At 39.1% G+C, this 23,562-nt stretch overlaps 1 protein-coding gene across 4 annotated transcripts in view; it reads right to left on the reverse strand.

The window, feature by feature from the left end:
* The window catches only part of LPP (LIM domain containing preferred translocation partner in lipoma), a 938,906-nt gene that overhangs the window by 614,197 nt on the left and 301,147 nt on the right, over positions 1-23,562 (reverse strand). For 2 of the 4 annotated variants that reach the window (XM_006871881.1, XM_006871884.1), the window contains exon 1: positions 8,870-9,062. In XM_006871881.1, the coding sequence (XP_006871943.1) occupies positions 8,870-9,062 (193 nt within the window). Of the gene's footprint in view, positions 1-8,869; positions 9,072-23,562 lie in introns of those variants that run through there. The other 2 variants (XM_006871883.1, XM_006871882.1) reach the window with 2 other exon arrangements.

A 23,562-nucleotide genomic window follows, 5' to 3' on the forward strand; every position in this document is an offset into this window, starting at 1 on the left:
TCATGGCAGACTCAGCTGTTCATTACAGCACTCTGTTAGTTACCATGTCGACCCCATATTAGCAGTTATCTGTAACTATTCTACCTCTATGAAATGAACTGATAACCTCACGAGAGTAGATAGCATAGACAGGCCTTGCAAAGGATAGAAAAAAAAAAGTCTTAAGTTTAGGAACTCCATTTAAAAGAATGAATTTCATCTAGCCTTCTCTATAAGGCTTCTCTATAAGAAGCTCTGGTAGCGTAGTGGTTACAAATCGGGCTGCAAACCACAAGGTCAGCAGTTTGAAACTACCAACTGCTCCACGGGAGAAAGATGAGGCTTTCTGCTCCCGTAAAGATTTACAGCCTTGTAAACCCTGTTCAGGGTCGCTATGGGTTGGAACCGACTCAACGGCACATAACAACAGCCTTCTCTATAGTGATGAGTTATCATAAGTGAAGTAATGAAGGCAAAGCTTAAAAAACAAAAGTCTTATTTATTTTATGCAGATGTATAAAATAGTCTAGTTCGAAAGTACCAGCTGTTCCATGGGAGAAAGATGAGGCTTTCTGCTCCCATAAAGATTTACAGCCTCCAAAACCCTGTGCAGGGTCACTGTGTGTTGGAACTAACTCCATAGGACATAACAACAACAACAACATACAACTGTCTATGAAGAGTCCACTGTGAAATTTATTTCAAAGCAAAAGTATATACAATGAGAAGAAAAAAAACATAAAACAAAAACTATGGAATTAGACAAGACCTGAGGCTATAAGCCCAACCTCTGATAAACAGGAAGCTCAGTGAGAGCTCTGGGTACCATGGCCTATCTGTGCCTGTTTACTAGTTGCTCTGGGTACCATGGCCTATCTGTGCCTGTTTACTAGTTGCACGATTCTTTCATAATGATCCACTTTGGTTGATTTACTAATCAGTATCTGTTCTACTTCCTAACTAAGAGAGCTACAGTAAGAAATCTTTTGAGAATTAAAAGCAAACAAAATAATGAGTATGGAAATGCTAGATAAACTATGAAGGGCTATACAAAGGCACAAGCAAAGGAGTTGCAAAACATTTGCACCCTATGGATTGGCTTTATTCGAAAACTTGTCAAAATGTTTTTTAAAAAGAGCTTCATAGATTTCAACTCCAAATTTACAACTTCCAAGTACCCATTTATCCTGTATAATTAGCTATTATAATGGTTAGGTAAAATATTACCAAATTTCATTTTGTCTGTTTATCTATCTATCTATCTATCTATCTATCTATCTATCTATCTATCTATCTATCTATCTATGTGTGTGTGCATGTGAGAAATAAAGAGAGAGACTCTGGTTCCATGGTAGTAACAATAGTAAAAATTTAAAGCCCTCTAAGAAAAGCAATGTATTACTAATACAGGAAACCTCTATACACTGTTTACCATCAAAGTCTAAGGCTTTTCGCTTCTGTAAACTTGGAGCAGAGAGGGGATCCCTCTGACTGGACAAAGAATACTAAAACCTTATACATTGAAAACCACAAGAAGAAAAACAGCATTATCCTGACTTCATCATCAGAGTAACCGAGTAAAGACACCAAATCATACCTATATACCAACATCATTTTGTCAAAAATTATTAGACATTAACTCTGTAAACTCTGTCTGGAGACAAAATTAAATAATGATAAAAAGACTCATAAGAGCTGGACACAGGAAGGCATTCAGAAATGAAGGTGTGCAAAGACAGCTGAAGAAATACGTCTGAAAAAAAAAAAAAGAGAGAGAGAATGGGAGCAAAATCAAAGAACCCAATGGTCAAAGAACCTACTAATAGGGATAAAGCATGCCTCACTTTTAAGTATGCAAAAAACCCTGTAGAGAAAGATTATTAGCAGGATGCATTATAAAAGAAAATTATAGCATATGGTATCATATAAATATAAGTTGATGTGGAAAGCATGTGGTCCCTATCCACTTTTACAGTCAGCTTTAAAAAAGAAGAATGTAAACCCCAGAGATTGCAGACATAATATAAAAGTGAGAAATGTAATCAGTAACTTCAAGAAAGCAATGAGTAAACAACTCCTATATAAAAACACTCTAGGAATCTACACATTAATAGTGTTGTTAGATACCCCATCAAGTCAATTCTGACTCACAGCAACCTTATGAAAGATAGAATAGAAACTGCCCTACCTGCACCATCCTCACAATTTTTAGGTTTAAGTCCATTTCTGTCATCGCTATGCAATCCATCTCATTGGAGGTTATCTTCTTTTTCACTGACCCTCCACTTTACCATGCAGGATGTACTTTTCAAGGGACTGGTCCCTCCTGAAAACATGTCCGAAGTACCAGAGACGTGTCTTGTCATACTAGATTCAAAGGAGCACTCTGGCTATACTTCTTCCACTAGTGTAATAGGACTTCAAACACACAGGTTGAACTACAAAATTATAACTTACTGCCTTCAAATGGATTCCAATTCATAGTGATCCTGTCAGGCAGATTATAACTTAAATGACCCAGTCCAAGGCTGTTATCTTTACAGAAGCTGACTGCCACATGTTTCTCCTACAGACTTGCTAGCAGGTTCAAACTGCCAACTTTTTAGTTAGTAGCCAAGTGCTTAATCAGTACACTGCAAGGGCTCTGTGCAGCAAACCCACAAAGCCTAGTTATTAGCAGAGAAGTTAGAAAGTATGCTTAGATAAACAAGTTTAAATGCTCATGGTTTCATTCTAAAATTCAATTCTAGAAACATTATTGAGCACCTACTACATGTCAGGTATCTTGCTAAGCATTGTGTTTGTCCCTGGCTCCAAAAATTCAAAGGTGACTGAAGACTGTTGTTAGTGCCATCTAGACTATTCTGACTCACAGCAACCTTATGAAAAATAGAATAAAGCACTGCCTGGTCCTTTGCCATCTTCAAGCATTGTTGTTATGCTTAAGCCCATTGCTGCTGCCATTCTCCCAGTCCATTTTGTTAGGGTCTTCCTTTTTATGGCTAACCCTCTACCTTACCGAGCATAATTTCCTTCTCTAGGGACTGGTCCCTCCTGGTCCAAAACATAAGAGATGTTGCCTCAGGATTCTAAGGACCATTCAAGGAACTTCTTCTAAGAAAGAATTGTGTGTTCTCTGGCAGTCTATGATACCTTCAATATTCTTTTTCAACATGCACCAATTTTTCTACAGTATTCATTGTGCAGCTTTCACATGCATATGAGGCTACTGAAAATACCATGGCTTGGGTCAGGCTCATCTTAGTCCTCAAACAGGTATCTTTGCTCTTGAACACTTAAAAGAGGCCTTGTACAACAGATTTGCCTAATGCAATATCATTTGATTAGGAATGACTCCTGCTTCCATGAATGTTGATAGTGGATCCAAGCAAAATGAAGTCTTCGACAATTTCAATCTTTTCTCCATTTATCATGATGCTATTTATTGCTCCAGGTATAAGAACTTTTCTTTGCTTTACATTGAGATGCAACCCATACTGAAGGCTGAGGTTTTTGATCTTCATCAGTAAGTATTTTAAGACTTGTTCACTTTCAGCAAGCAAAGTTGCATCTTATGCATATTGCAGGTTGTTATGGAGTCTTCCTCCAATCCTGATGTCACGCTCTTCTTCATATAATCCAGCTTCTAGGATTATGTGCTCAGTATACAGATTGAATAAGTATGGGTAAATGATAATAAAGGACACAAGCTCATTTACAAATAAATCTTTAAAAAAGGCACAGTGGTATAAAAATTGCCCAATATGTATAAAAGAGGTTATGTGAACCAAAGAACAATTCTCACTACAGTGTAGTATGCAGACCCAATGAGCTATACCACTCTGAGCAAATAATTTACAGTCTCCAGATCACAGTTTGTATATTTCCACAAAAAAATAGTTCGACCAAGTGATCTCCATTAGTTCTATTTTTTCTGTCTTTGCTGTTGGAGTTCCTGAAAGTCAACTTTTAAGCTATGTCTAAAAGATGTCAAGAACTGGAAATAGGAGGAGAATGTGTACTAAAGGCAAAGAATAGCATGAGCCCACGCACAAGACCCAGGAATCACTGAGTCACACTTTAATAGAACTGTTATGGATTAAATTACACCCCCGCAAATATGTTGAAATCTTAACCCCTCTACCTGTAAGTAGGACGTTGCTTGGAAATGGGATTTTTCAAAGGAGATGTTACCAGATATTTTGAATTGGTGATATTGAAGTAGGGTAGGTCTTTATCCCTTCTGAGAAGATACAGGGAAACAGTCATACAGAGAGACATATCTACAAATAGCAAGGGAATGCCTAGGATTGTCAGCAGAAACCACAGTTAGTAGACAGTCATGGAACTTGCCCTCTTTCAGAGTCCTCAGAAAGAATGAGCTTACCAATATCCTGATTTGGACTTCTAGCCTCTGGAACTGTAATAAAATGAATTTATGATCTTTAAAGTCACCGACTTTGGGATTAAGTTAAGGCAGCACTAGGGAATGAAGATACCTACTATACCTGGTGATTCCACTAGTGATGAGGAATGCTCTTCATGAATAAAAAATAAAGAATAATATACATTTTAAAGTATATACCATTTAAACATTTTAAAAATTTCTGTATTTTAGTTTTTGTTCATTTACAGTGTTCCTCATACTAGTGGAAACACCAGGTAATAGATGTCTTCTAAAAAATGTTGTCAAGCAAAGATAAATGCCCTGATAATATTTCAATTAAATATAAAAGAATTTGCACATTTATTGTATTTATTTTATTGTTGTTAAGTGCTATTGAGTCAATTCCAATGCACAGCAACCCTTTATAGTGTTTCTGAGGAGAGGCAGGTGAATTTGAATTGCCAGCCTTGTGGTTCAAACCAACCTTGAGATCAAGTGCTTATCCTAAAGCATCACACCAGGACTCTTAGTTTATTGTTGTTGTTGTTAAGTATCATACAGTCCTTTCCAACCCATTGCAGCCCTGCATAGGGCTTCCAAGGAGCAGCTGGTGAGCTTGAACTGCTGAACTTGCAGTTTAAATGGCTTTGCAGTCTGGCACATTAACCCATAACAGCACACCAAGACTCCCTCTTATTTTGAAGAGATACCATTTGTAATTTCAAAAGTACATCTGGATATGCCTGAACTTTCCCCCTTACTTGTCTTCAAAATGTATACATACAAGACAATTTCTTCTTATAAAAACTTTAAAAGATTGTTTTTAAAGTCGGCAAACTTGCAAGAAAAACTCAAAATTACAGAAAAAAAAAAAAAAAAATGAAGTCCCTTAAAACAAAGATGCAATATTCTAGGATTGATATGGCACTATGGGATAATGCACTGGACCACAAGGTCAGTTTGAGCCACAAGGTCGGTAGTTCAAAGTCACCAGACACTCCTCGGAAACCCTAAACAGGATCACTATGAGTTGGAACCGACTCAACAGTACTCAACAACAACATATCGAGAGAAGAATTACTGCGCAGTACACATTCACCCACCCAGCTACTCAACAACCACAAAAATATATGTTGATCCATATGAAACTACCGATATATGTGCTCAGTATACGATTGAATAAGTATGGGTAAAGGATATAAACTACCAACCATTCATTACACAGCCATTTCTACTATAAACACAGTAGTATGATAAGAATCTGGTGTAGAATAAGAACTGGACTGCTAACCACAATGCCCCTGGTTCAAACCCATCAGCTGCTCCTCAGAAACCCTATACAGGCTCTCTATTAGTCAGTATTGACTGAAAGGCGATTAACAACAACAACATGGTAAGAACCAAGAGAACAGAGGGATGAGTAAGAAAGTGACTTTTTATGCTGAAAGGGGGAAAACAACAATTATAATCGTTTAGAAGTAGAGCAGTATCGCCATAATATGGTATCGAGTTACCATTTATGTGACTGACTGTTACGGGGAAGATTGGTCAATCAAACTCACCAGATAATCCATGGAAGAGTGGGAAACTATGGAGCAATCTACTCTATTTTATAGGATAACTATGAGTCAAAATCTACTCAACGGCAATGGGTTTTTAGCTTTTTCATTGATTTCTTTCATATTGACCATGCATCACATATTCATACCATGAATAGGACAAGCAGCAGAAAACACTGGTTAAGGCAACAGCATGAGTTCAAAGACTTACCATAAAACCCAGAGAATGTCACCTTCCCTCTGCAAGCTTCCTTTTCTTTATGTGAAGAAAAACCTTGCTTCATAGTTATTGCTTACTCACTCATTGCCACTGAGTAGATTCCAATTCAGAGCGAACTTATAGATAGAGTAGAACTGCTGGTGAGTGTGAACTGATGACCTTGCAGTTAGCAGCCCTACACTTAAATAACTGTGAAAGCAGGGCTGCTTGAAATTACCGCTAGAAGATAATCATTCAAAACCTCACACACACAAACACACACACAGTGCCGCACATACATTATGTGCTCAGTAAATGACAGTAAAAGCTGGAGCAATATCATAAGAAGCAAAACTTTCGTAGTCACAGAAGATGATGTGTGCGTAAATACAAAGTGATTAACTCTGACTGAGGCCACACAGGATGAAGACATTTTTAGAGAAAGTTAAAAAAGTAGGATTTGGATAACAGAGATAAAGGTATAGAGTGGTGAATTGAGAAAGGACAAAGAGTTGTGAATTGCAGCGCATGCAAAATTATCAAAGCTGATATTCCTGTGTCATTGGCAGACCTGACAATGTGGGAGAACCACACAGAGTACAGTGACGAGGGCAAGGCATCTCAGTATCTCAATGCAAGAAGAATCCGCCACAGGACTAACTCACTGTGATACACAGTCTTCAGAGTGAAAAAGTCAGAAGGAGACCACTCTGGGACTTTCTTTGCTCTGTCTGGCAGTGATTAGCTCACTGAACACGCCCCTACCCTGACCCTCAAGTATATACTATACCTTCTGGGACTTCCTCAGACCTGTGCTTCTTACTCTACATACGATAGTAGGCTAACTGCCATTGAGTCAGCCTCCCACACATGGAAATCCATTACATAACTGAGCAAAATGCTGCAAATCCTGCACCATGCCCATGAACTGCGGGGTTTTCATTGGCTGATTTTTGGAAGCAGATCTTCAGGTGTTTCTGTCTTGATTGTCTTAGTCTGGAAGCTCCACTGAAACCTGTTTAGCATCGTAGCAACAGATAAGCGTCCACAGACTGATGGGCATATCTTTATTCTCTCCTTATAAGAAGAAAGTCTCCCCAAAAGTTAGGAGACAATATAACAACCTCTTTAGTAAGCAGACAAAGGGAAAGGCTAAGACAACCAATGAAGATGTCAAGACATGGATTCTGCTGCCCTTCTCATCCAAATCCCATTCCTGAGCCATGCAATCACTCAAGAATGATAAGACCTCTTCGTGTCCCTTCCCCACCCCCCCAAAACCAAAACCAGTTCCACTAAATCCTTGACAGATTACAAAGGTGCAGACTTCTTCAAGAACAATAAAACTTTAGGCACTGCAGTAGAGATTCAGAGACCATCAAGGGCTTCCTTTGCTATTTTTCCAGAGAAGCTCTCTGATGGCCTTGTTGGTGCCCTTTCAGGAGAGATGATACCCAGAGATCCACAGCTGCAGTACAGGTCTACCTCCCTATCATCCTGCCCAAGCTCTAGACACCATATACAAGTTAGACTTCTGGCTTCAGTCCTAAAAAATGAATCAAGTGTTTTACAGGGAACAGGTTGAGAAGGAGGAAGAACACAGAAAGAATGACCAAAATACATCATGGAGTAAATGCAAATCCAGATATTTTATTTTCCAACTTACAGACTCCAAAAAAAGAGGGTGGAGTAAATGAGAAATAAGGGGGGTGGGATGGGGGGTGGATCATGGAAGATGGCCAGGAGAAAATCTATCCACAGTGTGAAAAAGCTTAAGCAAGATTGCTGAAACAAACATATTAAGGTCATCCAAGAAGCAAGCACGTAACATCATGAAGAAGGGAGGGCTTTTTTTTTTTTTCTTAAAAAAAGGAGGTAGGTAAGAAAAAAGAGAAGGAGGAAGACTTCCTTCCACTGTCCCTTCTCTCTCAGATCCCAGAAGTCCAATATTCTTCTGTTTGTAAGTTATAGGCTATTACTTTCATGGATTTAGATGAGCCATGGACACTGATTCACAAAAATATGGAATCTCTTCAACTAAAGAGTAGATCCCTCTTTATGCTATGCAGGGGATTTAGTGCGTAAGCATGCACACTGAATTCTTAAAAGAAAGAGATGCTGACCTCAGGTAGACCATTAAACTCTAATTAGTTTAAACTGAATCTACCACCATTAAAACCACAAAAACTAAGTGTCACTAAAATTTGTCAGTGAACTTCATCAAAAGATCTCACATAACAACAGAGAGCTCTAGACAATTTTACCCTACAGCAGCCTGGGGGACAAAAAGACAAGACAATTCCAAGCATCTTAGTGTGCTCAACTGCATGGGTTTTCCATCTGAGCATGGGTTGTCAGCACTTTGGGATACTTGGCAAAATTCAGGAGAGTGGCACAATTAAGTTAGAAAAATACCTAGAAGACAAACAGATAGTAGGTACAGGATAAGAATGTAGAAATGCACTGAGCAATATTAACTAATGAGACTAAGGTTTTAGTCTTGGTTCTACTCATAATTCACTGTATGACCATAGTCATATAGTTCCTATGAGACTACAATCTCTTTGTCCCTAGAAGAGGGGTTGGCATAGATGATTTCTAGGCAGTGTTTAAACTGGGACAGTCCATGAGCTGTGATAACACTATAAAGTCATGATCTACATTATTCCAACAAAGCAGCAAACTCTAAATCACTGCTACTGCACTCAACTTTCCCTCTTTTGAAACCCAAATTTCAGCACTTACCCTCACCTCCAGGTTGCTTGTATGGGTTGTACTTGGGTTTTGGAGCAACTACTGGTGCAAATTTCTTGGGTTGCTGCTGTGTGGACACAGAAATGCTGGGGGTCCCAAAGGAATGGGTGGTCTCCATACGTGCAGGCACGTGGCCAAGGGGTTCTCCGGTGCTTTTGGGTGGCAGCCAAGAAGGGTGAGACATTATTGCAATCTGGAATTAAAAAGAAAAAAAGAAAAGAAACTCTTTTATAATACCATAAAACTTATCTTACTTCATTATTTTGTGTTAATCCATACTTCCACGTACTTTGATAAAGCTTTGTAGAAAGAGGAGAAGGAAGGAGAGGAGAAGAAATAGGACGGAAATAGAAGTCGAAAGAGAAGAAGGAAGACAAGAACAAGAAAGAGGAAAAGGAGGAAAAAATGTTCCCTTGATGAGTCTTTAATGTCTCCCTTCCAATAATTACCAATTTTAGCACCAAGCACTTTTCAAAGAAAGATTATTAATTAAAAGTAGTCACTATCCTGAAGGAGAATCTTAAGACAGCATGGTTGGAAAAAGCTTTGCTGTATTTATATAATCATCTGTTTAACTACCACACCAAGTAAATGGTGACAAGGTACCTACGTAAAGTAATTTGTTGTTTTTAAGTAAGTGCCGTGAAATCGGTTCCGACTCACAGCAATCCTGTATAGTGTTTCCAAAGAGTAGCTGGTGGGTTTAAACTGCCGATCTTGTGGTCCGTAATCCAGTGCTGATCCTACAGCTTCACACCAGAACATAGGTACATAAGGTAATTAGTGTTGATGAAATGCAAAGAATATATAAGATTACTTCATGCTGGGATCAGAACTAAGAAGACCTTATTGATAAGGGCACATTCTTGGTGGGCCTTGTGTGGTGAGAAGAGAGACAGGACCTGAACAATGTTAGCAAGAGAATATAGGCTGAAAAGTCCATGCATTTTTGCTTATTGTGGCTAAAGAGGGGAAGTAAGGAAAGACAACTAGCAAAATGAATCCTTAGGTAATGCAAATCACGAATGTGCTTGCTTGTTTACCAAGTGGTTAGAAATTGGATTGCATCTAGAGGTGCCTCCGGACAAAGGTCTGGTAATCTTCACAGAAAAGTAGTCAATGAAAATCCTATGGAATACCATTCTACTCTGACACGCATGGGGCCACCGGGAGTCAGAATGTACTCAATGGCAACTGGTTGGTTAGCTAGCAAAAAACTAAAGTGTGGATGGCACCAAAGCACAGACAGCTTTGGATGCAAGCCTAGAGAGTTTCAATTTATTCTGTAGTGAATAAGGAATCACTAAAAGTGTATTCTTGAAGCTGGGTATAATGAGTGCACAGCAGGACACTTCAAAATTATCTGTCAGTAGGAGCAGTTCTGCCCCCACCAAGAGGAAAGGACGCTGGTTTCCACAGTGCCTGAGGAATTTACTGGTATTTAAAGAACAGAGGATAAGAATATCCAATCCCTGTAATATGCAGGACAGTCTCTCACAACAAAGAAATAGCCCATCAGGAGTAATGTTGAGTTAATACCTATTGGACCTTCATGAAAAAGTTCCTTTAGGTAGAAGGGCACAAATCACCCCAGTCCAAACTCAGTTCTGATCAATTACACATGCTATGTTGAGAAAATAAATGATGCCTATCAGGGTAAACTCATCATCTGCCTGGGCAGCCTGCCGGTGGAGATGAGTCTCACAGATTGCTGCCGAGGGCGGTTCTCCAAGCCTGATTGCAAGAGCTCTCTAGCACAGGAGACCCGGAAGGCACCTTCCTCCGAACCCTAACCCAAAGCCCACCCAGTAATGTACCAAATGAATGGAATTAATTGAAAGGGCTCCACGATTACTTCTAGATGTCTGATAAAACAAAGACCACTGGAAAAGCAGGAACAACGAAATGGAAAAACAGCTGAGATGGGGAAAGATCTAACACAGTCTGAGTATTAACATCAGGCCATGCCACGCGTGAGTGACGTGATTTTGGACAGGAACTCTCAACACCCCACCCTTGTCCAGTGACTCAGGGACTGTCCACTACCAAAATAAAGCAGGAAGTTTTATGACAGTCAATGAAATAACAAAATTAAAGGAGGGATAACGTAAGTTAAGGGAAAGGGACTAAGCACTTCTCAAGGATAGAAAGTAGACCAGTTGTACTGAAATGAGAACCTTAGGAAGAATACTTGGGGAAAAGTTTGGGAAGTTAAATAAGTTTTGTTTTAATAAGCTTTTATATCCATCCTATATGTGCCTATGGGTAACCTTTCCTTACATCACTCTAGTCAGATCCCTATTCAAAGTCAAGCTGCTTTTCATTTCTATGTTGTTGTTAAGTGCCATTGAGTAGGTTCCAACCAATAATGACCCTATAGAGGGTTTTCCAAGGAACAACTGGTGAGCTTGAACCGCCAACTTTGAGGTTCAAGTGACTTTTCAAGTCCAGCATATAAGACCTTTATAAAACAAAGGCCACTGGTGTGCTCCTCTAGGATCAGCACTGGACTGCAAACCACAAAGTGAGCAGTTCAAACCTACCACTTGCTCCTTGGAAACCCTATATAGGGTCACTATGAGTTGGAACCCTCTGGACTGCACTTAATAACAACAAAAGCAAGCAACAAATGCCAGCACATAAACACAGAGTCTCCACAGCTTCAACTGTAGTCTCAGCTTTTACCTTTAACTAGCAGGTGGCCTTTTACAAGTGAGGATACTCATTTGCAAAATCAAAGTCTGTAAAGTACCAACAATCAACCTTCCTTCCCTTAAGTTCTAATTGTAGTCTTTCATTTGATACATAGCTTTGAGGAAACCTCACAAGTTTGGTGAATAGACAGCTAGTTTATGTCAGTTAGAGTTTCTCAGCCTCTCAGACAAAAGACAAATGTAAACACAAAGATGAGAGAGGGTGAGAGCTGGTTTTGGTGGACCAAAATTTACCCCAACTTTTACTTCCTCTGGTTCGAGGTAAGTTTCACTCTAAGCCTATGATCATCATGAAAGCAAGAAGCGAAAGGAAAGGTGTTTCAGAAACTCTAAAAACACACAAAAACCATCAGAAGAGGGAAGGCGGAAAGAAATGGGCCTCCTCTAAGCATGATACCTATTGCCAAAGAGAAAATAAGAAAGCGGTTGCTCCCAAGGTGTTGCTTTTCCAGGAACCATGGTCAAATGCAATGCAATTAAGAACGACCTAAAAGGTTTCACTTATCACCCTCTCTGTTACTCCCTTGTCTTCTCTCTCAATCAGTTCAGTGGGTTTAAGTAAGCCACAGACAGAAAATAAATAATAAGTATACACGGGTTAATGTCCTGTACCACAAGGTTGGTTTGAACCACAAGGTAAGTGCTTCAAGCTCACCAGCCACTCTAGAAACTCTGTCCAGGGTCGCATGAGTCAGAACCCACTCGATAGCATTTAACAACAACAACAACAAAATATATATTAAGCACATATAGTAATATGGTAGGTAGAGTCCTGGTGTGGTACTGTAGGATCAGCACTCGAGATACAAGCTTGGTTTGAATTGTACAATTGCCTGTTCAAACTCACCAGCCACTCCTCAGAAACCCTATACAGGTCGCTATGAGTCAGACCTGACTCGACAGCACTACAGCAACAACATGTGATAGGAACTTTGTGTTATCCTGGTAGCCCTGTAGGATAAGCAATGGAGTGCTAACCATAAGATCGGCAGTTCAAACCCACCAGTCACTCTGCAGGAAAAGGATGAGACTTTCTGCTCTCATAAAGATTTATAGCCTCACAAACCCTATAAAATGTTTCTATGAGTCAGAACCTACTTGACAGCATCCCATAACAACAAAAGCAACAACAGGACACTATGAGAAAGACCCTCAATGAGAGAAAGTAATCTAGTGGCTGCAACAATGAACTCAGCCATAACAATTATGAGCATGACACAGGACCAGGTAACGTTTCTCTCTGCTATGCACAGGGTCGCTAAAAGTCAGAACTCACAACAACAGGCACTTTGTTAATTGATATATAGTCATCCCAACTACGGAGTCCTGGTGTGGTGCTGTGGGTTAATGCACCAGACTGCAAAGCCATTTCAACTGCAAGGTCAGAGGTTGAAGCTCCCAGCTGCTCCTCGGAAGCCCTATACAGGGTCACTATGGGTTGGAATCGACTTGACAGAACTTAACAACAACAACAATATCCCAACTACACTATGAGGTAGGGTTATCATCACTAACATTTAGCAGATCAAGAGAGGTGAGCTATAAAAAGTTCAATAATTTGTTGAGGAAAATGTAATTATTAAACAGCAATGCTGAGGTTTATAGTCACGGCTTTCCTAAACCCAAATCCATGGTCTTCACCATTGATCCGCCTCCCTGGCTTAAAAAAAGACTCTACGTTACCAAGAAACCACTTTTGTATCTTCTGGATCCTTCTCCCCATAGTGTATCCACTATTGAATTGCACCAAACGTAGCCTTAATGCACCAAAATAACACTAATAAAGTCAATAATGTGATCACATTAATCAAGGCACAACAGAAAACAAACAACTACAACAGTCTATATGATATAAGACCTCTACTCCATAGTTAGACAAATTGAGAACCAGAAGTAAAGTGAAATTTAATACTAACAAATCTACTAAGGCTCTCTGAAGATAGTATGCCAAGGACACATTCATCCACAGAATTAGCGTTAACTAGTGTGCCACTGTGGACTAATGCATCAGACTGCAAAGTCGTTTGAACTGCAAGGTCAGTTCAAGCACACCTTGGACACCCTATACAGGGTTGCTATGGGTTGTAATCGACTTGACGGCATGTAACAACAGAAACAACAATCATGTTGTCTACTTGCTCTTTTTCTTTCTCAGAAACCCTACACAGGGTCACTATGAATTGGAACTGACTCAATGGCACTTAAGAACAATAAGAATGTATTATGTATTCATGCATACTTACATGCATATGCATATATGTCTATGTATGTGTGTATACACACATGAATGCATACATACAGGCAAAACCAAACTCATTGCTCCTGAGTCTATTCCCACTCATAGAAAACCTTAGGGACAGACTAGAACTGGCCCGTGGGGTTTCTAAGAATGTAACTGTTATAGAGGCAGACTGCCACATCTTTCTCCTATGGCATGAATGGTGGGGTCAAATACCACAGACCTTTCAATAAGCAGCTGAGCACTTAACCACTACACTACCAGGATGACTCTACAAAGATATAGATACAGATGTAGATGTAGACAGACACAGATACAGTAATGTATCGCTTTATGCACATAATACACTCTGTGAAATAGGTGGTAATGTAATCTCAATGTGATGTGAATACCATATTGTATGTAGTCTGCTCTTGCTTTTCCTTTAAGCAATTTAAATAAGAATCATCAACATGAGGAGAGGAATTTCGTTTGTGTTTGGTTCCCAACCCATGTCATTAGCAATTTCTCCTTATCTTATATGGCTCCCTCCTGCATTTTCATCAGCCTGGTAGCTTTCAGTAGAATCATACTTTTTAACAATTTAGAGAATTTTTTCCTTTGTTTCTTAAGAATTGTCAGAATTATTGAGTGCAACATACTTAAATCGAGAGCAATAGTACTTCACTACTTTTTCGCTTTTGTGTTGTTTAATAACTTTTTGATTCACTTCCAAATAGATATGTCTTCTTTGTCACTTGCTGCTTCTATCACTAGAATTTGTTTTGCCATGTTTGAAAGCCAGAGAGATTATGCTACAACACTCAAGGGACACATGATACAAGAGATTGGATGCTGGTGCCTACAAGTTGAAGCACGCACTGTTATATGGTGACATTTTTAGATAAAAATCACAGTAAGTCACACACATGAGCCATTAACATAGTTGTTTATTATGACTATTATGACATATGTGTGACAAGTTTTATATGCACTGTACCATTATACCCCTAGGACAGCACAGTATTGTTTTATATACAACAGACATGAGATACACTCATGTGTTGTATGCAAGAAACTGTCACATTCATCATGTCCACTTCTTAGACCAGGATTTCTGAATTCTATTATAACCGAATGGGACCACAGACATACATGTGATAAGATGCTACCCAGAAAGACATCAGGAAGCACATGACTGACTGTGAATGCAAATAAGTACACAATAGACAGATATAGAAATATATTCTGATTCAAGAGCTGAGAACCATTGGTGACTTACAGTAATTAATCTTTGAATATCACTGCAGTAGTCCCTAGATCTCCCTTGGCAATTAGTCTTAGGCCTGGCTTGTGGTCAGTATTTATTTAATGATACTGAGGGAAGAAGCAGGTACTAACTGGGCTATTTTAGGGACAGAAGAACTGAGAGACTAAGTGGTCTTTGACTTGAACATCAGAAACAGTTGATGGAAAATGAAAAGCAAGGATTCATGATTCTTAATATTTTCTTCACTTAAATATACAGCTATAATTTAAATACCTCTGTATTATAATTTGAAAGTTCCTCTTGCTATATAAATATCAGTACCTTCCTGGAATTTCAAAACTGCTTTCTTGATGATTAAGATGGTACAGTCTCTCTCTCTCTCTCTCTCTCTCTCTGTCTCTCTCTCTCTCTAGGCCACAGCTATGCATCTCCCTGTAGGTTTTCATTATTCTGAGGATGTCCAGCTTTCAAACTACAAACTCAGCTTCTAGATGTAACATGGCCATGAGTTCATGGTACAACCTGTGCTCTCTCAAGTAACCCATTGTCCTCCTCTGAAAGTAAGTTGTAATTACAGGGTATTTTCAATTGTCTCACATACACGCCAAAGTTGGACAGTGAAAAGAATCGAGTTTTTTTAATTATGGTGTTGGCAGAGAATATTAAAAATACCACAGACTTCCAGAAGAACAAACAAATCTGTCTTTGAGGAAGTATATAGCCAGGATGCTCCTTAAAAGTGAGGATGGCAAACATTATCTCTTGTACTTTGGACATGTTGTTAGGGAGGAGCAATCCCTGAAGAAGACACAAGAAGACTCCAACAGGATGGACTGACACAGTGATAGTGACAATAGGCTCAAACAATGGTGAGGAAGGCTTAAGATCAGGCAGTGTTTTGTGATGTTGTCCACAGGACCACTATGAGTGAGAACCAACTCAACAGCACTTAACAACAAAAGCAACACCAGTAACATCTCTGGGCCCTGGTGTGATGAAAACAGTTAAGCATTAGATACTATCCAGAAGATTGGTAGTTTTAACCGAAGCAAAGGTACCTAGGAAGACAAGATTGGTAATATGTTTCCCAAAGGTCGCAGCCCAGAAAACTTTATGAAGCACTTCTACTCTGCACTCATAGAATGGCTGGACAACTCAACAACAACAGTGACAACTCAACTCTAAAACTTTTTATGGTTCTAAGAAAGATTCTGATTGTAGAATTAGCCACAGCTGAATTAAAGCTAACCACGGAGATTCCAAATTATCTATGACTCTTCTCTTTATAGCTCGCCAGTGAGGAAACACAACCCCCTTTTTCCTTCCTTTTCTGTCAACCATTCCTCTGACTCTTCAGTTCTCCCATTGGTGGGAGGGAGCCTTGGATTGAGCTCAGAGATTACCAAGGTATCAATCAAGATTTATTATGCACAAGTAAATAAGCACTTTAGGCAAACCTTTTCCAAGCAATGTAGGTAAATCCCAACCAGTGTAATTACGAAGCAGATATGCTGTGGCATGCGATGGAAGCGTGGGAAGACAGTGTTGAAGAATAAGGCAGCCAGCAAATTACACTCCAGAGTTAGTTGAACAGCAAATGTAATCACGCTGCCTCTGGAGCATCGGGTCGGGAAGGCCAAACAGAATCTGCCAAGGCTGAAAATGTCACTGCACTCAGGCAACTTCTCTTTACAAATAGCTCAGGCCGAGCACTGGTTAAGTGCCCCACCCTCTGCATGGACAGCTGGCATTACGCGGGAGGAATGACTAGAAAACAAGTCTACAGAAATGCCAAACCTTTATATAGGCTCTCTGAGAGACGGGAGGAAACACTGAAAAAAGCACTAGACTTGGATGCAGAAGACCTGGGCGTAAGATGGGAGTCCAACCACTAATCGGCTGTATAACTTTAGTTCCCTGACCACTTTGAACTGCAGTGCGTCTTCCTTATTTGTAAATTAAAAAGTAGATACCCAACAGTATTCCTACCAACTCTCAAGTTGCATGATTTTCCCCTGTAAGTGTTGAATGAACTGAAGTCTATTACCCATTTATGCTTTAACTCCTATGAGCCCCAGAGATTAGAGAGTGTAGGGTAAAAGGAGGTGGGGTGGGAATCAACACATTAAATGCCAACATGCCCTGTACTGGGTTGTAACTAACATGAATTAATACTAAAGGCATAACACTTGTTCCTGGCAACAGTGTTAATAGCCAGAAAGACCTGGGTGCATTTGTAGATTGCAGGCAAACTTAGAAACAAGTGAGGGAAGCATCAAGTGCAGTCAAAAAAGATTAAAAACACAACAAATTAAGTGAAGCAGAATACAGACATGCCACATTGCACTTTCACTTCAGATTTAGACTGTCACTTGAAAAGGGAACAATCAACACTGACAGGGAAGCAGCAGCATTGAAAGGAAGACCATGATTCTAAGGGAAAGGGAAAGCTGAGAACAGAACTCAACCAATCACTAACTGGTCTGTTGCTTGCCATAATCCCCATCCATTAAAGAACAAATCGGACACTGGAGACATCGGGATAGGCTATTCAATAGTCAAGAGGTCATATAGAGGAAGTTTTGTTGTTGCTGTTGTAGCCTTGTGTACAGTTTCTGAAGATCGGCTGGTGAGTTTGACCCATCAACCCTGTGGTTCAAACTGAACTCAAAGTCCAGCACATTTACCCACAATGCCACATGAGGACTCTATATAGAGGAGTAACAGAAAGGAATTCTAGGAACTAATGTGAGTACTCAAAAGCCAGTATTCAGAGACACTGAAGTGGCCTACTCAAGGTAATATGGCAGCCACAACACATCCCCAGACGTACGATGGCTCAACAATGGAAGACAAGTCTACAGAAGAAAAGTCTACCAGATCCTACACCATCCACACAATAAATCATAAATCACTGGCAGACTTTTAGAATTAAACTGCCAAGAATTCATTCTACTTCATCTTAGTCCAAAAGTTCTGCTGAAATCTACTCAGCATTTAAACAGCACACATGTCTCCACTGAACGATGGGTCATGCCTGCACTTCAGGTGCATTGAGTGGGGATCAAACATGTGTCTCTCACGTGGTCTAGAAGGTAGGAGTAAAAGATTTTGCCATAGGACAAGGATGGGATCATCTCTACTCCAAAAGAATTGAATTTAAAATTTGAAAGTAACACAGAATACATGTGACCCCCAACATTGTACTTGAGGTCAAGTGCTAGTGTTCTAATTGGTGAAGTAACCGAGATGTTTCCTCATTCAGCTTCTCAGGTTCCCCAGCTGTACAATGAAGAGCATTAACAGTATGATGTTCAAAATCCCCTCCTATAATAATATTAATGTTGAGTGATGATATGGCTAACCTGTAATGTGAGTTTGCCTAAAAATTAGCTCTTGAAGAAATCCTATATGTGATTGATTCCAACAACAGGCTGCTTCGCTATACAAGACCAAGAGGAAGAGGCCAACAATAACTTACTCTTTTTTTGGAGCTCAGGAAAACTACTTCTAAAAACAGAAATCTGGATTGTAAAGATAAGATCCTGGGTGTCTGATTCATGATTAATATCACGTGCAAATAAAATTTACAGACAATCATGTAAAAACGGTTACAGCAGCGTATCAACAGGGAGCTGCTGAAAATTCAAGCTGGAGCCAGAAGAGGATGTGGATTGAGTGGTATCACTGCTGATGTCAGATGGTTTTAGCTGAAAGCATGATATTTGCTTGGCTGAAAATATCAGAATATCAGAAAGACATTTATCTGTACTTTATTGACTATGCAAAGGCATTCGACTATATGGCTCATAATATTATGGAAGGATGGGAATTTCACAATACTTAATTAAGCTCATGCAGAAACTGTTCAGACATTCGAACATACTGGGTGGTTTAAAATCAGTTTAGGTGTGTGTGGCAGGGTTGTATCCTTTTACCATACTTACTCCATTTGTATGTTGAGTAAATAATTCAAGAAGTTGCACCATATGAAGAAGAGCTAGCATTGGGTTACAGGAAGATTCATTAACAACCTGGGATATGCAGATGACACAAACTTGCTTGTGAAAGCAAAGAGGACTACAAGCAATTACTTATGAAGGCCAAAGACTATAGCTTTCAATATGGATTATACCATATAATGGTATTAAAAAGGAAAATCGTTTCAACTGGGCCAATTAACAACACCAGGATAAACAAAGAAAAGACTGGAAGTTGTAAAGGATTAATTTTACTTGGATCCACAATCAATGCCAATAAAAGCAGCAGTCAGGAAATCAAATGATGTATTGCATTGGGTAAATCTGATGCAAAAGATCTCTTTCAAATGTTAGAGAGTAGAAATGTTGCTTTGAAAACTAAGGTACACCTGATCCAAGCCAAGGTATTTTCAAGTGTCTCACATCAATGTGAAAGGTAGACATGAATAAGGAAGACTGAAGAACAATTGATGTCTTTGATGATGTCGGCAAAGAATATTGAGAGTACCATGGATTGCCAGAAAAATACAGAAATCTATCTTAGAATTAGTGCAGTCAGAATGCTTCTTTGAAGCAAAGTAAAAATTCACTTCACATTCTTTGGACATGCTATCAGGCGGGGCCTGAAGAAGGAGTTCGTGCTTGATAAAGTAGAAGGTTAGCAAAAAAGACAAAGACCATTAGCGCAGTGGTTGCAATAATGGGCTCACACATAACAACTGTGAGGATGGAGCGGAACCAGGCACTGTTTCATTCTGTTATATATAAGGTAGCTATGACTTAGAATTACCTTGTTGGCATGTAACGACAACAGCAATAATTCATAAGGGTATTAAAGCTTTGGTTTGCATCTTGCCTCATCAACCTTCCAATTAGGATGAGAAAGTGCCAATGGAAAAAATCACCAATAAAATCTCTAATGAAGCCAAGCAACTTGTTTGGTGATATCTGGAATCTTCCTTTTCCAAACACCGGTGCGCAAGCTAATTGCTGCTCACTTGCCTGTGTTCCCATGACAGCTTGTTCAAACTTGTATTAAAACAGTTAAACACTGTATCTTAGTTATCTGTTTACAAGCCTGTCATGCCCATTAGGTAGGCCATGGAATTTTACTAGCATTTGAGGGATATTTTAATTACATTTAATTTTTTAATAATTCTGTTTGCATGTTTTTCTTTGTTGCAAAGTCACTTTGATATCACAATAAAAATGAATGGGATAATAGAAAAATTCTCTTTAGTTATACCATGATGAAAAATATTCAGTGAATATGGGTCAGCTATGGCACAGTGGATTACACATTGGGCTGCTAACTGCAAGGTCAACATTTCAAATCCATCAGCCACTCCATGGGAGAAAGTTGAGGCTTTCTGCTCTCATCAAGATTTTTTTGTTGTTGTTAAGTGACATCAAGTCGGTTCCGACCCATAGTGACCCTGTACAGGGTGTCCGAGGAGTGACTGGTGAGCTTGAACTGCCGACCTCGCAGTTCAAGCGGCTTTTCAGTCTAGCGCATTAGCCCAGAGCACCACACCAGGACTCAAGATTTACAGTCTCATAAATATTAAACAGGTTCGTTATGATTCGGAACCGACTTGATGACATACTACTGTAGTAGCAGCAGCATTGTGAAATCATGAGTTATATTTACATGTGGAAATATTCAATGTGAGCCTATAAAGCATTATTTATTCTGTCCACAAAAGCAGCCTAAGAATAATCATCACAGGAAGACATGGAGTTACCCACTATACTTCAGCTTCATCAACACTGTACTGCTTACCAAAATACTACGTATCAACTACGCTGGTTGTGAATTACCTTAGAATGCTTGCATCAAGTTTTGGAGGCTATAATTTGATTTAATATTTCTGAGTTTACATAACATGATGGAATTAATTTCAGAATTAAGTAAGTTTATAATTCAATATGTGTTTCTCTAATTACTTAACTATTGTCTTAAATTTCTATTCATTTTCAAGTAAAAAGGTGAGAGTATTGGTAAATTAATTTTAAAATGCTCAGATATTGGAGAAGTAAAGGAGGAGAGAGATACATGTTTTAACCTTCAAGGACCATGAGTTACAGTTTTAGAAAACAAAGAGATTGAACTCCATGACTTGTATGCTCTGAAATAATTATTTTTGTCTAACACCAACTGAAGAGTCTAAAGAAATTATTTCTCAGTATTTGAAATGGTATGAAAAACACACATGCTTCTCATTAAAATGTGTTATAAATTTAAATTATGAAAGAGGGGCTAGTTTCATAATTTCATGTTTAGTAGTAAACAGTTGAAACCATTTTCAAACAGTGACCTTCTTCTTCTTAAGTCACGTTGGAAGCTGTTCTTTTATTTTAAGATTTTGAAACAGAAACATAATCTGTAGAAGCATTGACCAATAGGACCTGAATAAGAGCAAACTAAGCTGTTTCGGCTCAGTTTCAGAATGACATCAGTGTTAGTCCCTTCTGAATTTCTCTCGATGGAAGTACGGATGCTGTCCCTTCTGCATTTTTAACAATTATTCACCACCATGCAAAACACAATAAAATGTGTGAAGCATGTACTATATTGATCATATTAGCAGGGGTGGGGTGTGGGGGGTGAGGACGTGTGGACACACATTCAGACATTTGTAAAGTACTGGTTGTAGCTAATAAACCAATACCAACCAAACCTAAACCAAACTCATTACTGTCAAGTAAAATTCCAACACAAAGCGAGGCTATACGAAAGAGTAGAACAACCCCACAGAGTTACCAAGGCTGTAAATCTTTACGGTAATTGACTGCCACAAATTTCCCTTGCAGAGCAGCTGGTGGGGTCGAATCACCAACCTTCCAGTTAGCAGACAACTGCTTAACCACTGTGCCACCAGGAATCCTAATTAATACAATACAGAAATTTAATATCCACAAAATATGAAATTATTAAGAAAGCTATTTCTTCTACTGTAGACCTCCTGTTGACATTTAATTCCCATCTGAGAGTGTGTTTGTAAATGGATGGTGTATGACAAGGGACTCCTAAAACACTTGAGTGCTAAAAAGTTCTGTGTAGCTAAAACCTGTATGTATTACCATCAAGACTGCCTACTAATCTTACATTTGCCCTCTCGAATCACAACCCTGATTTACGGCAACTCTTTGGATATTTTTATGAAGCTTTTTTATGTTTTTATAATTTAAAAAATTTGTTCCTAATTAAATCAATACAGTTCTTCCACCCCCCTCCCTTTTTTTTTTCAACAAGCTTCACAGCTTTAAAATAACATAAAAGTTAAGATCTCAAAACAGTGATGCAATACTTCCCTTATATTCTTTGCTTGCAATGAGTGAGACAGGTTAAAAAACTTCTGCCCTGAAATAATATTATAACAGTGACTGAGAGTGAATTAAAGAAATAAAAGAAATCTTCCTCATCTTCATATTCCTAGTGCTTAATCCGCAAGGTTGATTTGAATCACAAGGTCGGTGGTTCTAACTCATCAGTTGCTCCTTGTTAACTCTGTACAAGATTGTTATTAGTTGGAACTGATTCAATGGCATCATCATCAACAACAACAATGCAGTCTCAGCGCTCAGTAATTCAGCATTATATAAAAGGAAATGTAATTTCAAGAAACAGGAATACAAACGGTACAGCTCTGGTTTTGAACCTAGACTAATGTCACCATTCATCCTGGTTTGCCCAGGAGAGGTCTAATTTATATTTGCTGTTCTGGTATAATTATTAGCAGTTCCTCTTTTTACTCTAAAAAAAATGTCTCACTTGAAATAATAAATACTACAGGTGTACAGTTTATAATACCAAGGGGGTGGGGGGGGGTGTTCAGTAGTAGAATTCTGCTATGATGCTAAAAGGCTGAACAAGTTTCAGCAGAGCTTCCGGGCAGAAACAAATGAGGATGATCTACTTCTGAAACTCCTTCAAGGAAACCCTATCAATCACAAAGAACCCATCTCAGTGGGCACAACTATAAGCCAGGAAGGAGCCAACTGAGTGGCAGCCAGCAACAACATCTACATGGTGTCAAGTCAGGGACCGACATAAAGTCAGCTAACAACAATATATGAGGTGGCTTCAAAAAGGTCATGGAAAAAAATTCTATTTTCCATACAATTTTTAAAAGCCCCTTTTCTTGTTTTTGTTGTTGTTAAGTGCTGTCAAGTCCGTTGCGACTCATAGCAACCCTATGTAGGGTTTCCAAGAAGTAGCTGGTAGGTTTGAACCCCCACCCTTGTGAGTAGCAATCCAATGCTTAATCAGGAAGGCCTTTAGTGTTGTAGTAATGAGGATTTGGTCAAGAATATACTTAGAGGAGTCCTCTCCCAAAGGTGCCAGATAGTCACATGCCTCCTAAACCCTAGGTCTATTACAGCAATTACAAAGGGCGCAGAGGAATGAGCAGTAGGAAGAAGAGGTTTGGGGGGTGTTCCTGTTCAAGGAGCAGAAAATAAGTAAGATGAAAAGTTTATACCAGAATGATTCTGTAGGA

The sequence above is a fragment of the Chrysochloris asiatica genome, unplaced genomic scaffold, assembly GCF_000296735.1.
Source record: "Chrysochloris asiatica unplaced genomic scaffold, ChrAsi1.0 scaffold00177, whole genome shotgun sequence".
In the NCBI taxonomy this organism is placed as follows: Eukaryota; Metazoa; Chordata; class Mammalia; order Afrosoricida; family Chrysochloridae; genus Chrysochloris; species Chrysochloris asiatica.